The sequence below is a fragment of the Octodon degus genome, unplaced genomic scaffold, assembly GCF_000260255.1.
Source record: "Octodon degus isolate 3935 unplaced genomic scaffold, OctDeg1.0 scaffold00209, whole genome shotgun sequence".
NCBI classification, from domain to species: Eukaryota; Metazoa; Chordata; class Mammalia; order Rodentia; family Octodontidae; genus Octodon; species Octodon degus.
Genome location: NW_004524785.1, coordinates 3,668,492 through 3,682,084, shown reverse-complemented (window position 1 = coordinate 3,682,084; position 13,593 = coordinate 3,668,492). Strand labels below are relative to the sequence as shown.

The following is a 13,593-nucleotide window of genomic DNA, read 5'->3' as shown; positions in this document are numbered from 1 at the left end:
TTGCAGAACTGGGGATTGAACTCAGGTCCCTGTGCTTGCCAGGCAAGCGCTTATTCTACTGAGCTATCTCCCTGGCCCCTATCACCTGTGGTTCTATAGTGACCAACATATGGCATAACAAAGGCTCACACCATATTTAGCTAAGTTGTGCCTAAATCCCTGGGAAGGGTGCAGTCATGAGGGTATCTGAATTGTGTCTCACTAAGGGACACCCATCCTTTGTTGTTCTGTCATTTGTGAGTATATAACATACACTGCAAGGAGATAGGATGGGAACTAATTATGAAAAACTCACAGTCCCTGACTGCAGGATAAAGGAGCTTTTATGGAGTTAAAATTAAAACCAAACCCCTTGCTGCATCTCAAAAAAGAAAAAGAAAGAAAGGGGAAACAGGCCCATTCTTCCTGAAAATGTCACCCTTTTCTGCTGCTGAAGTTGCTGCCAATATTTATAGCTTCGCTCTCCATTCCCAACTTGTCTACTTCCAATCAACTGAACTGGTTCCAGCTAGCCATTGCCTGTATTTGGCCACAGAGGCCCTCCCTCTAGAGCCTTCTGCTTCCATGCTTCTGACCAGATTGCATCATCGAGTGCCCACCTGAGAGGACTGTCAACAATTCCTTCCAAGTTCAGTATTTTGATTGAGGAAAACTTGGGTGGTCAACCCTGACAAATGAATTGCATCCTGTTGAGCCTGTATAGATAGGACAGACTGAGTTCTATCAAACTGGGCCTCTAAGAGTCTCTGGTCATGGCAAAAGTTGGGGATAGATGTGTAACTTTCCTGGTAAACAACAGAACAGAGCTCTCTGCCTTCAAAAGTTCCTTCTGTCACTTTCTGCCACAGTAACCATTGAAAAACAGTAGCCATGGCCCTCCACTATCCCATGGCTGTGGGCCTCAACAAGGGTCACAAGGTGACTAAGAATGTGAGCAAACCAAGGCACAGCCATCATTGCATGTGCCTCACCAAACACATCAAGTTCATGCAGGAAATGATCCGTGAGGTGCGTGGCTTCGCCCCACATGAGCAGCATGCCATGGAGCTGCTCAAGGTCTCCAAGGACAAATGTGCCCTCAAGTTCATCAAGAAAACAGTGGGGATGCACATCTGTGCCAAGAGGAAGCACAAGGAGCTGAGCAACATGCTGGCTGCCATGAGGAAGGCAGCTGCTGAGGACTGAACCCCTCTGGAATAAAGCTTTGCAGAAGGTTAAAAAAAAAAGTTCCTTCAAAAAGTTATCATCGTCTAGGCAACTGGGACTCTTGCCTTGTACCCCTTCTTCAGGCACGAAGTTATACCATGGGAGGACATTGTTTTCATGCCATGCCAGTCAGCCTCCCTCTTGTTTAACCCTGCACTTTCAATTTTAACTCTTCCCCATGAGGAACATGATGCCTGCATTAGCCTGAGATAGCCAACAGCAATCTTGAAGTTCTAAAAAGAGATACCCATCCAGAGATATAAAGACTTGCCTGTGAGCCTGGCCATCAACCATGCTGCCTCATTGTGGCCCCATTGCTGTCAGATGTCACAGGAACCATAAACAGGCATCCGGCCATACATCAGCCTGACAGACTAATCACTTTGGGCAAGAGCTCTGTGCTGTCAACAATGCATCCATCACCTTAGAAATGATGTGGTTTTCATACACCCTTTTTGGACTGCTCTAGATTTAAAAGATGCCTTCCTCTGCTTGCAAATTGCTTTCATAAGCCCCTTCAAATGGGAAAATCCTGAGATAAAGGTCAGCTCACTTGGACTCAGTTGCCACAGGGGTTAAAAAGTCTCTCACCTTGGTTCCACAACTACATTATCAAAATAAATTCACAAAGCCAAATCCAACAAATCTGAAAGGCTCTCAGATTCAGCCCAAGCCAGGAAAGTTTTGTCTCATTCTGCTTCAGGTCCCTGAGTTTGATCCACTTCCTTCTTACATTCATTAACCCCAAGTTGCCTGCAGCACAGCTTTCTACTCTACTGTCTGCAACTCCTTCTGACTCCGTCTAAGTAAGAGAACTTGCAGAATGGCACTGAAAGAACACTGCCATATTTTAGATGGGGCCAACCCCTGGTTAAAATCAAAAGTCCCCACCACTGTGGTTGATCCTAACACTTGGATGAACAGGTAAACACAGCCTTCCTCTGGGTGTGTCCAAGCTGGGATTGTAAGGCAACAGAGGGCAAAAAAGTCTTAGATCAGTACCGCAGTGCTGTCCTGGTAGACCTCAAAGAGGGAGACAAGCCAATAAACATGTATAAAGTTACTAAAGTTATGCCCTGTAGCCCAACTGGGCCCCTTCAGGAGGGCTGATATCTGCCTCAGGCTAATGCAGGTGTCACCTTTCTCTTGGGCAACAATCAAAGTTGAAAGTTTAGAGTTAAACAAGAGGGAGGCTCACTAGCTTGGTGCAAAGGAGATGTTCTCCAGGGGTACAAGTTTGTGCCTGGCAGAAGGGGCAAGAGGCAAGAGTCCCAGATGCTCTGGTGATGGTAACTTTTTGACAGAAGGAAGAGAGTTTTGAAGGCAGACAGTTCCACCAGGAAAGTTACAGGTTTGCCCCCAACTTTTGCAATGACCACAGGATCTCAGGGGCCCAACTTATTTTTGAATAGAAATTCTGCCAAAGCAGAGTTTGTAAGAATGATGGACACTTTATCAAACATAAATTTCTGTACATGCTTGGATGCCCTATACCTCTCCTGAGATCGGAACAACCTCCTTCACACTTGAGTCCACTGGCCTGGCTTGACATTGACTCTAATTGTATACCAGGAGAAAGAATGGTGCCTACGTGAGCTTTAAATGCCTGATAATCATAGCCTTGAAATTTTGAGAGACTTGTTTACAGATACATGGATACAGCACTCACCTCCAGGCTTGCTATCAATTGTGTCCCTTTGGTGATTGAGTTCTGTCCCAAGGCAGTCCCCACCTACATCAAGCAGTACACCTGTCTTGCCTGTAAAGCCAGTTGAAGATTTCCTAACCACCAATGCCATTCCCAACCGCCAATGCCATTGTAACCGTCCTCTGTATACACTGTCTCAGTCATCTACCACCCGCAGCCTGCTGGTAACCTGCCTGGACCTACAAATGCCTTCTGCCTTCAACTGACTCCTGCCAGCCCCTTTCTCCTTTAAATGGAAAGACCTCAGTTCTGGACTCAAAAGCCAACTAACCTGGACTCAACTTCCCACAGGTTCAAAAACTTGTATCCTCCTTGAAAAAGCAATTTTAATTAATGACACTCAAGCTGTCTGCTGAAAGACACAAAAGCTCTCCTACAATAAACTGGTTACAAGAAACAAACTGGGAACTTCTTGGAGCTGCTGGCTTCCACATGCTTCTCAGACTGTTAGTCCCTGGGAACACCCAGTGTCCTCTAAGTGCTGCCTTCCCCAGTTTGTCTCTGTGCTCTAATGGCCACTGTCCTTCTGGTCAAGAAAGCTGACAAGTTCACCTTACACTGAGATGTAGCTCTCCAGGTGCTACAAGCTGTCCTGGGACGAGACGCTGAGCACACCCTGTTTATGCATGGAAGTGGCTCTGTGAGGACAGGCTAGATACGCTGTGGTCAACTGAACAAAACTATTTTGGCTGAAGCTCTCCCGCTATGGCTTCCTGCAGCTGTTTAGAAACCTGCCACCAATGACGCCAAACCTGTGCTCTAGTGCACACCCATGCACATGCGTGCCCACCCGTGCACATGCGTGCGCACACACACACACACACACACACACACACACACCCCAGGATTGAATTGGCTGAAATATCAACCCTAGCTAGAAAATCTATACCCAGCATTTCTGGAAGACCAAAGCCCTGCACCATTTGTTCCGTGAGCTCAAGCTGCGGTGCTGACACCTATACCCTGCAGCCAGCTCAGGCTGGAGCATCTGTGTCAGTGGCCCAGACCTCAAGCATTATAATGAATTCTCCCCATTTAAAGATATATAGATAGATTACACAGACATAAAACATAATCCGACAGAAATAGCTTGTAGCAAGTTAAAAGATCAGCCAAATCTGTACACATTCCTGCACACACATGTAACCCACATACATATTAACTACTTCTACAAGTTTCAGAAATTCAGCCTTCAATCCACTGGAGAATTGGTCTGGACAGCTCCTCCGAGGCTCACTCTGAGGAGACAGCACACACTAATGCTGACCAGTCCACACACAACTGAAGCCTAAGACACAGTCCACAAGATTGCTGTATACCTACATCCCTTGATTTTTGTGTCATTTATTTATTTATTTATTTATTTATTTATTTATTTATTTTGGCGGAACCGGGGATTGAACTCAGGCCCTTGCACTTGCCAAGGAAGCGCTTATTCCACTGAGCCATCTCCCCGGCCCCTGATTTTTGTGTCTTTTAAAATTGCTTGCTACAGTCCTTGCTTCCCTGCCCACATGTTAACTATGGTTTTTGTTAACTGACCTGGATTCTGCTTACCCCTGTCCTTGCTTCCCCACCTACTTCTAGCTGGGTTTTTTTTTTTTTTGTTGTTGTTAGTTTGTTTTTGTTTTTGTTTTGTTTTGTTTTTTGGCACTGGGGATCAAAGTCAGGACCTTGTGCTTACCAGGGAGGCACTTACGCCACTGAGCTATATGGATGGTTATCCCAACTATCAGTCAAACACTTAACCAAGATTTGATGAACATCCAAGACACATTGGACACTCTCCTAGAAGAGATTTTTTTTTTTTTTGTCTTTGTGAGATATGGTCTTGATATGCAGTTCAGACTGGCCTTGAGCTCACTTTGTAACCCAGGCTTCTCTTGAACTTCCAATGATCCTCCTGCCTCAGCCTGTGACAGGAACTGAGAAAAAAGTAGGGGGTAGCTATTGTTGGCTACTGTTAGCCAAATTCTGAAAAGCAGCACTGCCATTTAATATGTGGAATGCTAATCACTGTAGCCTAATACTGGATGTTCTTTGAAATATATAGAAGGGAGAAGATATTAGATGTTTTATTAAGTTATTTATTTCCCATATAACTAGAATAGGACCAATTCTCTCTCCCACCCCCTAATTAGATGAATTACCTTTATCTATTTCCATTTAGCTGACAGTGAGAGTTTGAGATGACAGACTACTTGGACTCTATCCCCAGAGGTTGTGATTCAGCAGGTCTGGGGTAGGGCTTGGCAATCAGTTCTTTAAACAGTCCTCTGCTTGATTCTGCTGTGTACCTAGCACCACACCCATTCAGCACAGCTAGGTGACAGGAAGTAGAAGGTCACACGTGGCCCAGCCCAGCCCTCCAGGGCAAAAGTCAAGATAAGGTTGGGGAACTTGATAAGAGTTGAAAGTATATCTTTTATCGGGTAGGGGCTGGTATGTTAACTAATGATGAGCAACCGTTTGGGGGAGAGAAAAAGAAGATCAGAAAAAGGGACAAATACTATAGATGCTTTCATATACAATATTAATCTACAGTGGTTGGAACTGTGTGGCTATACAATGATGAGAAAACACTCATTTTAGGCTCACAAATGATAATATGCACATGGGTATGAAGAACCATCCATAGGAGAAGGATGTAATCATATTATTCTGTCTGATTCTCTAATGCGAGTCATCACTTCTCATACATGTTATTGCCAATTAACTCTCGCATTTCTCAGTGCAAATACATTGGATCTGTTAGTTCAAAAAGCCTTCCCCAAAGCATTTTCTGTACACTTACTTTGAAAAGGAAGCTCTCCGCATGGTAATGGATGGTATGTATGTCCACTTCACTTCCTATTCCTAATAAATACCAGTTGGTCATTGTATCTTCATTCATTATGAGGCCCGGGAGATTTCCAAAAATCTTGCCATTAATGGCTAGAAAAGGTGAAAAGAAAATGGCCTTTGGTCAGTGAGAAGACCGCACTTAATTTGGTTTCAGAAATGGTTCTAGATCTTTAGGAAATCAGTATTCTTATGTATACTAACTCTCCCTTATCCATGTCCTTGCCATTCTAGATCTAAAATTCAGATAACCAAGAAATCTTTATGTCAAAAAAGCTAGAAAAGAGAAATGCCAGTTGGTTTTCCAAAGCTTTATCTTGGATGACACCGTTTGTTTGTTTGTTTATTCAGAACATCTTTGTGAAATAGGTTACAGGCTCATTGGTAGGAAGCCGAATTTATACCACTGTACCAATGAGTAGCCTAAGCCATACCCAAAAGAATCAAAATTATATCCATGAATATTGAATGAATTTGAAGTTGTTACTTTAATATTTCACTTTCTGAGAACTAGTTTAAACCTGGCTGAATCCCTAAAAGGAAGGCTTCACTTTTTTTTGACAAGCTGGCTTCATAAGGACCAAGAAATGGAGGGTGGTGGGCGGGAGGGTGGAAGGAAAAGAAAGAAAAGAATGAATATGTGCTACATACATTGCCAGCTTCCCTGAGGGATGCAGTCATTATGTACTGCCAACATGTACTACTAATTGTTTTTAAAGGCTGAGCTTATACAGTGATGACTCTTACTTGTCCACTTCCTGCGAGCTGTTTATTCTGTGTACCACCAAATATGCCACATTCATGAAAGACAGCAACAGTGGGAAAAGTAGCTGAACTGGGAATCAGGCCACAATAATCTAATTTGTATTAACAACTAGCTTTGTAACCTTGGGCAGGATTCATCTACCTACGCAGACCTTGGCAAGTGAATCAGGATGTGTCAATCTGAGCTCTTATCAAGTCAAACAAACAAAAAACTACATTCAATAACATAAAATTAAATAACAGACACACTGAAACAAAATTCAGTGATAGTGTCTCATGTCCCAGAGAATTAAACCAAATCCTTAAATTTGATCAAACAGGAATTAGGCTACTTAACATAAAGTATACCAATAACTGGCAATTCATTTTTGAAAAAGTTCCTTTTTTTTTTTTTTTTTTTTTTTTTTAGTTTAAAGACCTCAGCATTCAGAGCCAGGCACAACTCAGTGACTCTGCTGCCAGTCAGCCAGTGCTTAGGCTGCTATATGCCGATAAAAAGTGTCAAAGGATGTTGCTCAGTCCAGGTCCCCCTGAGAAGAGAAGGAGGCTGAGGGCCCCTACAGTGACAGGAGTTTCCATGAATCTATCTCAACAGGGCCCTCTCTTTAAATCCCCAATATACCATGCATCTTGTTGCTCTCTTCAAAATCATCAGTGCGCTTAAAATTCCGTGGATCTTTATTGAGATACTTCTTAATATTGTCATCCAGATACCAGGATTCATTCTCATCAAATACCAAAAACAACAGAGCAAATTCATAATCAACATCGCTTCTCCTTCCCTTTTCATTCAGTATTCCTTCTCGGCAGGTGATCAGAGGGCCCATCAAACCACTATATGTATCCTGGAAGAAAAATTAACCAGATTAGATGAATGAGTAAATAACTTAATAACATTCCATTCTATCTGCCATGATTCTGCTGTAGGATCTAGAAATTGGTTCCTTTCTTTCTGGATCACCCCCCTCAGCTCATTCTATCTAACACCATCAGATTACTCTCATCACTCCTGAATCCCGAAACCTTCAGTGACTTTTCCACAGCCTACAGGATGTAGAACAAAATCCTTGACATGATTTTAATTCTCATGATTTTTTCTCCGCAGTAAACCTTCTGGCTTAGCCTTCTCCACTGCTTTCCTTTTGGCTTCTACAGGAGAGCCATGGTTTTAGGAGTCAGTGCACCTTTCACTGTCCTGTTTTCAGCTCTGCCTATAAAGCTCCTTCTCAGACTCTCTTCCCAAGCCCTCTTGGTACCCTTGACAGCCCACCCCTCCTACAGAATTCATCACATTCAGAGTCATGACAGTTCCCAGTGTAGACAGGTATGTATGATTTTCTTAAAGTTGTATCTCATCAAGATAAGAATATTTGCTTTTGTTCCAGCATTTGGGAGCATCATGTGTGTATCATAAGTACACAGTAAATATTGGTTGGATGTACAAATGAATAAACACATTCCCACTATTCTAATTTTTAAATTTGTAAGTGCCTTAAGTGTCTATATTCTGAACTCTAGTGGATCCAGAACAAGTCAAAGGTATTAACTCAAGCTATCTAATACCTGAAAGGAAGGGTAAAATAGTCCCTTAATTCTTAAAATAATGGGCAATCATTATCATTTTATATCAGATATGATTTGGTTTGGACTTTGGTTTATGACATAGAAAAACATTTATCAGTCTACTAATCATTCAAATAGGTTCATAATTTTAGTTATTATGTTTGGGACATGCTTTCATTTCCTGTGCCTGGTAATGACTTTGAAGTTAATAGATTTTGAGTCTGTGTATGGTGGCACATGACTGTAATCCCAGTGCTTGGGAGGCTGAAAACAGAAGATCACTACGAGTCTGAGCTGCTTAGTGAGACCCTATAACAACCAAATACATTTTAAAAAAAGAAATTAATAGATTTCATACATCTAAAATCAAACAAGTTATATTCTAAGATCTTTTTTATCATCCATTTATATATCCTCTTTTGTTTCAAGTTACTGTGCATGTTTTTTTTTTTTTCTTTTTCCTGAGACACAATCTCACCATGTAGCTGGCCTTGAACTTTCTTTTGTAGCCCAGATTGGCCTCACGCTCACTGATCCTATTTCCTCAGCCTCCCCGAGTGCTGGGATGATAGGGTGAACCACCATGCCCTGTGGGAGGCACAATGACTCCAGGCCTCCAATCCTATTGCACGTGGGTTTCCAGGTTCCTCCTCCCCTACCTCTGCTGAGCTAGGTTCCTAGTTCTTACCCCACCTATTTCCCATAAGTCTCCCGCTATGCCCAGGAGGTGGGACTTCCTGTCATAGCCCGGTTGCCTAGTTACTCGCGCCTTTTACCCGCCAACGTCATTTCCCTATGCCTCCACTATATATACCCAGCACCTCCCCTAAATAAACGGGACTTGATCAGAATCCTGTCTCCATTCTTTGCATCTCCTGTCCTTTGTCCCCTTTTCAATTTCCCGCTCCTCCCCCAGGTGACCTTCGTTGACTGACCCGCTGGTTCGGGACAATGCCCTCTTTCCTTATAAGTTCTAAATTTGGTAATTAAAATACTGGGGTTTTCTTTTTTTAAATTTTCTGTACCTAAAATCAATGGTTAGTAAATGTTTTAGGATAAAGCACCAGATGGGCAATGTTTTTTCTTTATTGTACTTTAGGAGTCATTGCTAGTGTTTCTTTCACAAATCCCTGCCAGAGTTGGAATGACATTACTCAGTTAGCAACCACAATACATAAAGCACCTTGTTTGCTCCCCCCAGCTTACCTTCACAAAGTTTACTGTTGAATAGTAAACCCATGGGATACAATTGGGATCCGAGGGCCCTGGACCTGATCTCTTAGGGACATTCCATCTGTAAGTTCTAATTTCTCCTGAAATGAATGAGAAGAAATTATTAGAGTGGCTTCTGTTGCAAAAGATTTCTTGAAGAAATACAAGCAGATCTCTATGTATATTAATTGTTTACTGTTCAAGATAATAACTCATTCATCAGAAATGTTCTTTTTTTTTTTTTTTTTTTTGAGACAAGATCTCTCTATGTAGTTCAGGCTAGCCTTGAACTCATAATGTATTGGAGGCTGGCCTCAAGCTCAAGGAAATCCTTTCTCCTCAGCCTCCCAAGTGCTGAAATTACAGATGTATGCCATCATCCCTGGCTAGAGATATTCTTATTCAACTGATGCCTTGATTTCTACAATTTCAGAATGCAATGATACATATGACAATCTACCTGTCTAAATTCTTGTAGGAAAAATTCTTTTTGTCACATTTTAGTTCATTCTCCCCATGCCCATGATCCTTACCTCCAAAGTTCTTGGAAGTCCAGGAAGCAGAGAGCTGCTGTGTCTGCCTATCCTTACCGCTGGGACACAGCAGCCTGTTAGGCCATCACCCCAGCTTGGTCACAGCCCTACCATCCTAGTTTCAGACTGTTGTAAGGATTAAATGGCATAATGAAATTAAATACATAGGGTTGAGGCCCACATTGCAGTCAATAAATATTAAGTTTTCTCTAAGCTAATAACAAATGAGTTTCTGTGGGTAGACACCATACCGATGCATTCTTCATGGCCGACTCCTGACCTTGTCTGGAGTAAGCATCAATATATCAATGTTACCTAGCAAGATAAGCACACTGCAAGTGTCCCAAATAAAAGCTACATTTAAATCACTGTCTCCTTTGAGCTATGTCCACCAGAGCAACAAACCTACAGCTCAGTCTGTGTGCACCAAAGAACAAGTTATATTTACATGTAACTTTGCTCCATTTCCTAATATATCAGTGGGTAGCAATACAACTTTAGATCTACTGTCCACTATATGTCATTAAAACCCTTTGCTTTATTAATATCAAGATAAACCACTGATGTTTACTTTCCTAAGTACATATGACTTCAGGGGTAGTATTATTAAAGTTGGAATAATCCATTATTTGTCCAGCAGTGAGCATAGCAATAAATGTAAAGACATTCAGTAAATTTTGTTGAATGGCTTTTTTTAAAAAGATACTTGATAATAGCTATTTACTTTTATCTGATGTTAATTTTCTCTCCTTTTCTTATGCATGTAGTTTCTTCTACAACTTGTTTGGATTTCATGCAATGTTAGTGTCTTCCTCGTCACATCAATCTCTGGGGTTTCCCAGAATTTTAAGTCTCGTAAAAAAAAAGCAAAACCGCCTATCCTGAGTTCCAGCAGGAAATATGTGTGCTTGTTCCATTCTACTCCATTCTCCTCCCACCACCATGACCTTCATCTCCAAAACTGTTGGAGGCCAGCAAACAGAAAGTGGCTGTGTCTGCCTGTCCTTACCACTGGGACAGAGCAGCCTGTCAGGGGTCACTCAGCTTGCTCATAGCCCTACCAGAGGGCTACCTTGATGGGCATCTTTCTTTCTTTTTTTCTCTTTCTTTCTTTCTTTCTTTCTTTCTTTCTTTCTTTCTTCCTTCCTTCCTTCCTTCCTTCCTCCCTCCCTCCCTCCCCCCTTTCCTTTTCTTTCTTCCTTCCTTCTTTCCTCTGTGGTTGGCTTCAACCATGAATAATTAGTAACTTTATCTAATTGCTTAATAGTAAGAGATTTGACAATTTCCCACTAAGATCAGGAGAAGAATAAGACAAGGCTTTTCTCACATAAATGCTTCTCAACATCTGGCCACAAGTCCTACTTAATGAAGTAAACAAGAAAAGGAAATAAAAGATAAGGACAAAATCAAACTGTCTGTTTTCAGATGACATGATTATGTAGGAAATCCAAAAGAATGTAATTAATAAGCAATCATAGTAAGATGTACAATACAAGGTTAATACACAAAGGCCAATTACTTTCCTGTATAACACTAATGAACTAGCAGAATTGAAAATTAAACACACAGTCCTGTACCATCCTAGCACTCCCCAAACTAAAATATGTAGATACAAATCTTAAAAAGTGCAAGATATATAGAAGAAAACTACAAAATGGATGAAAGACACTAAGAAAGATAAATGTAGAAATATTCTTTATTCATAGATAGGAAGATTCAATATTGTCAAGACATCTGTTTTTCTCAATTTGATCCATAACATCAAGACAACCGCAAATAAAACCCCAATGTTGAGGGAACGCCCAGACCCAGTCCTAGCCCAGGGCCGGTGAGTGTGTGGGAGAGCTTCTGGCTACCCTGTGCCGGCGGGACCTACTACTGGTCCCAGCCCAGGCACAGTGTGGGTGAGACCCTCTTCCACCCCCTTGGGACACCCCCCACCACTCCACAGTACCTCCCCCACCCTGCCCACCAAGTAGGAATTTCTGCCGCGTTCTGGGAACCCCCAGACCCAGTCCTAGCCAGGGCCCGGTGAGTGTGTGGGAGAGCTTCTGGCTACCCTGTGCCGGTAGGACCTACTACTGGTTCCAGCCGAGGCGCAGTGTGGGTGAAACCCTCTTCCACCCGCTTGGGATGCCCCCATCAATTCATAGTACCCCCACACACCCCACACACAGGGTAGGAATTTCTGCCGTGTTCTGGGAACCCCCAGATCCAGTCCTAGCCCAGGCCCAGTGAGTGTGTGGGAGAGCTGCCTCCCTTACTCCACCTTGTCCCCTCCCGACTCAGTTCAGGCCTGGCATACAGGCCTGGGATGAAACCCTGCAGCTGAAATCCCTGCAGAGAGTGTACAGGATAGAACCACCCCAGCTAGTCCAGGAGCAGAAAATCTTGCCAGAGGGGCACAACAGGTTCACCCCCAATGGCAGCAGCAGGAAGGACCTGAGCACAGCAGCCAGACCCAAGCCAGGCACAGCTGGATAAATCTAAACTTTGTAGATCTGCACCTGAACTTCAGTACATGCTAAGGTTATAAATGCAACAAAGATCTATAACAAAGGTCAGAAGACAGTGCTACACAAAATGACGAGAAGGAACAAAATGCAATCTCAGAACCCAAGCCCACCACAACAAGTGCAGAGGACACTAACGCAGAAGAAATTGGGAATCACACAGCTGAAAGCAATGAATCAATGGCTTCTGAAATAAAGAAACAGCTGCAGAAAGGTACAGAGGAACTCAGATTGGAAATAAAAAAAGAAATCCCTGAATTAATAACATCTGCAGTAAAGAATCAAGTGCAGAAACATATGGAGGAAACCCAATGCCAACCCAGAACAAGTGCAGAGGACACTAGCTCGGCTCAAATGCATGAATTAATAGCAGATAGTAAATAGGCAACAGCAGAAAGTTATAGAGGAACTCACAGCGCAATTGTTTTCTGAAATAAAAAAAGAATTCTCAGAACTCATAGCATCTGAAATAAAGAAGCAACTACAGAAACATAGGGAGGAAACCCAATATGAAAAAAACACTTCAGTAAAAGAATTTATAACTGCTTCTAAAGAAGATATATAAAACCCCAGTGTTATTTTATGGATACTAACACACTGATTCTAAAATTTATGGAAGCAAAAGGCCCAGCATATCCACCTCAGTATAGGAGGAGAGCAACTGAGGATGGCTGGGGAGGGGTAGAGAGAGTTGGTTACTAGGCACAGTGCTACAGTGAAGTAGGGGTGAATAAATTCTGGTGTCCTATTACACAGTGGGGTGACTACAGTTAACAAAAATCCATTGTATATTTTAAAATAAAAGAATTTTTCAAGTTTTTATCATAAAGAAATAACACATATTTGAGGTAATGGACATGACAATTACCCTAATTTGATCATTACATGATATATGCATATATTGAAATGCACCATTACTCTCATAAGTACATATAATGTGTCAATCAAAATTAAAAAGAAATAACAAAAAATAAGAGTAGAATACTTACCTAAAAGCTACAGTAATCAAAACATTATGGTATTGGCAAAACAACAGACAAATAATAAAGAGCCCAGGAATAGAAGTACATAAATATTAGCAATTGATTTTTGACAAAGTAGCAAAAGCAAATCAATGGTGAAAACACAGTCTTGAATAAATGGTACTAGAATAATTATACATCCATGTGGGTGAGTATCTAGACAAAGATTTTATATCTTTTACATAAATTCACCAAAATACATCACAGACCTACATGTAAAAGCAAATCTA

General features: G+C 41.9%; 1 protein-coding gene across 1 annotated transcript in view; it reads right to left on the bottom strand.

Moving 5' to 3' along the window:
• Positions 1-13,593, bottom strand: part of Hephl1 (hephaestin like 1) — an 88,927-nt gene that overhangs the window by 8,165 nt on the left and 67,169 nt on the right. The window contains exons 15-17 of the mRNA XM_004644779.1: positions 9,290-9,396; positions 7,143-7,365; positions 5,709-5,848 (exon numbers count right to left, since the gene is read on the bottom strand). Of these exons, the coding sequence (XP_004644836.1) occupies positions 5,709-5,848; positions 7,143-7,365; positions 9,290-9,396 (470 nt within the window). The remainder of the gene's footprint in view (positions 1-5,708; positions 5,849-7,142; positions 7,366-9,289; positions 9,397-13,593) is intronic.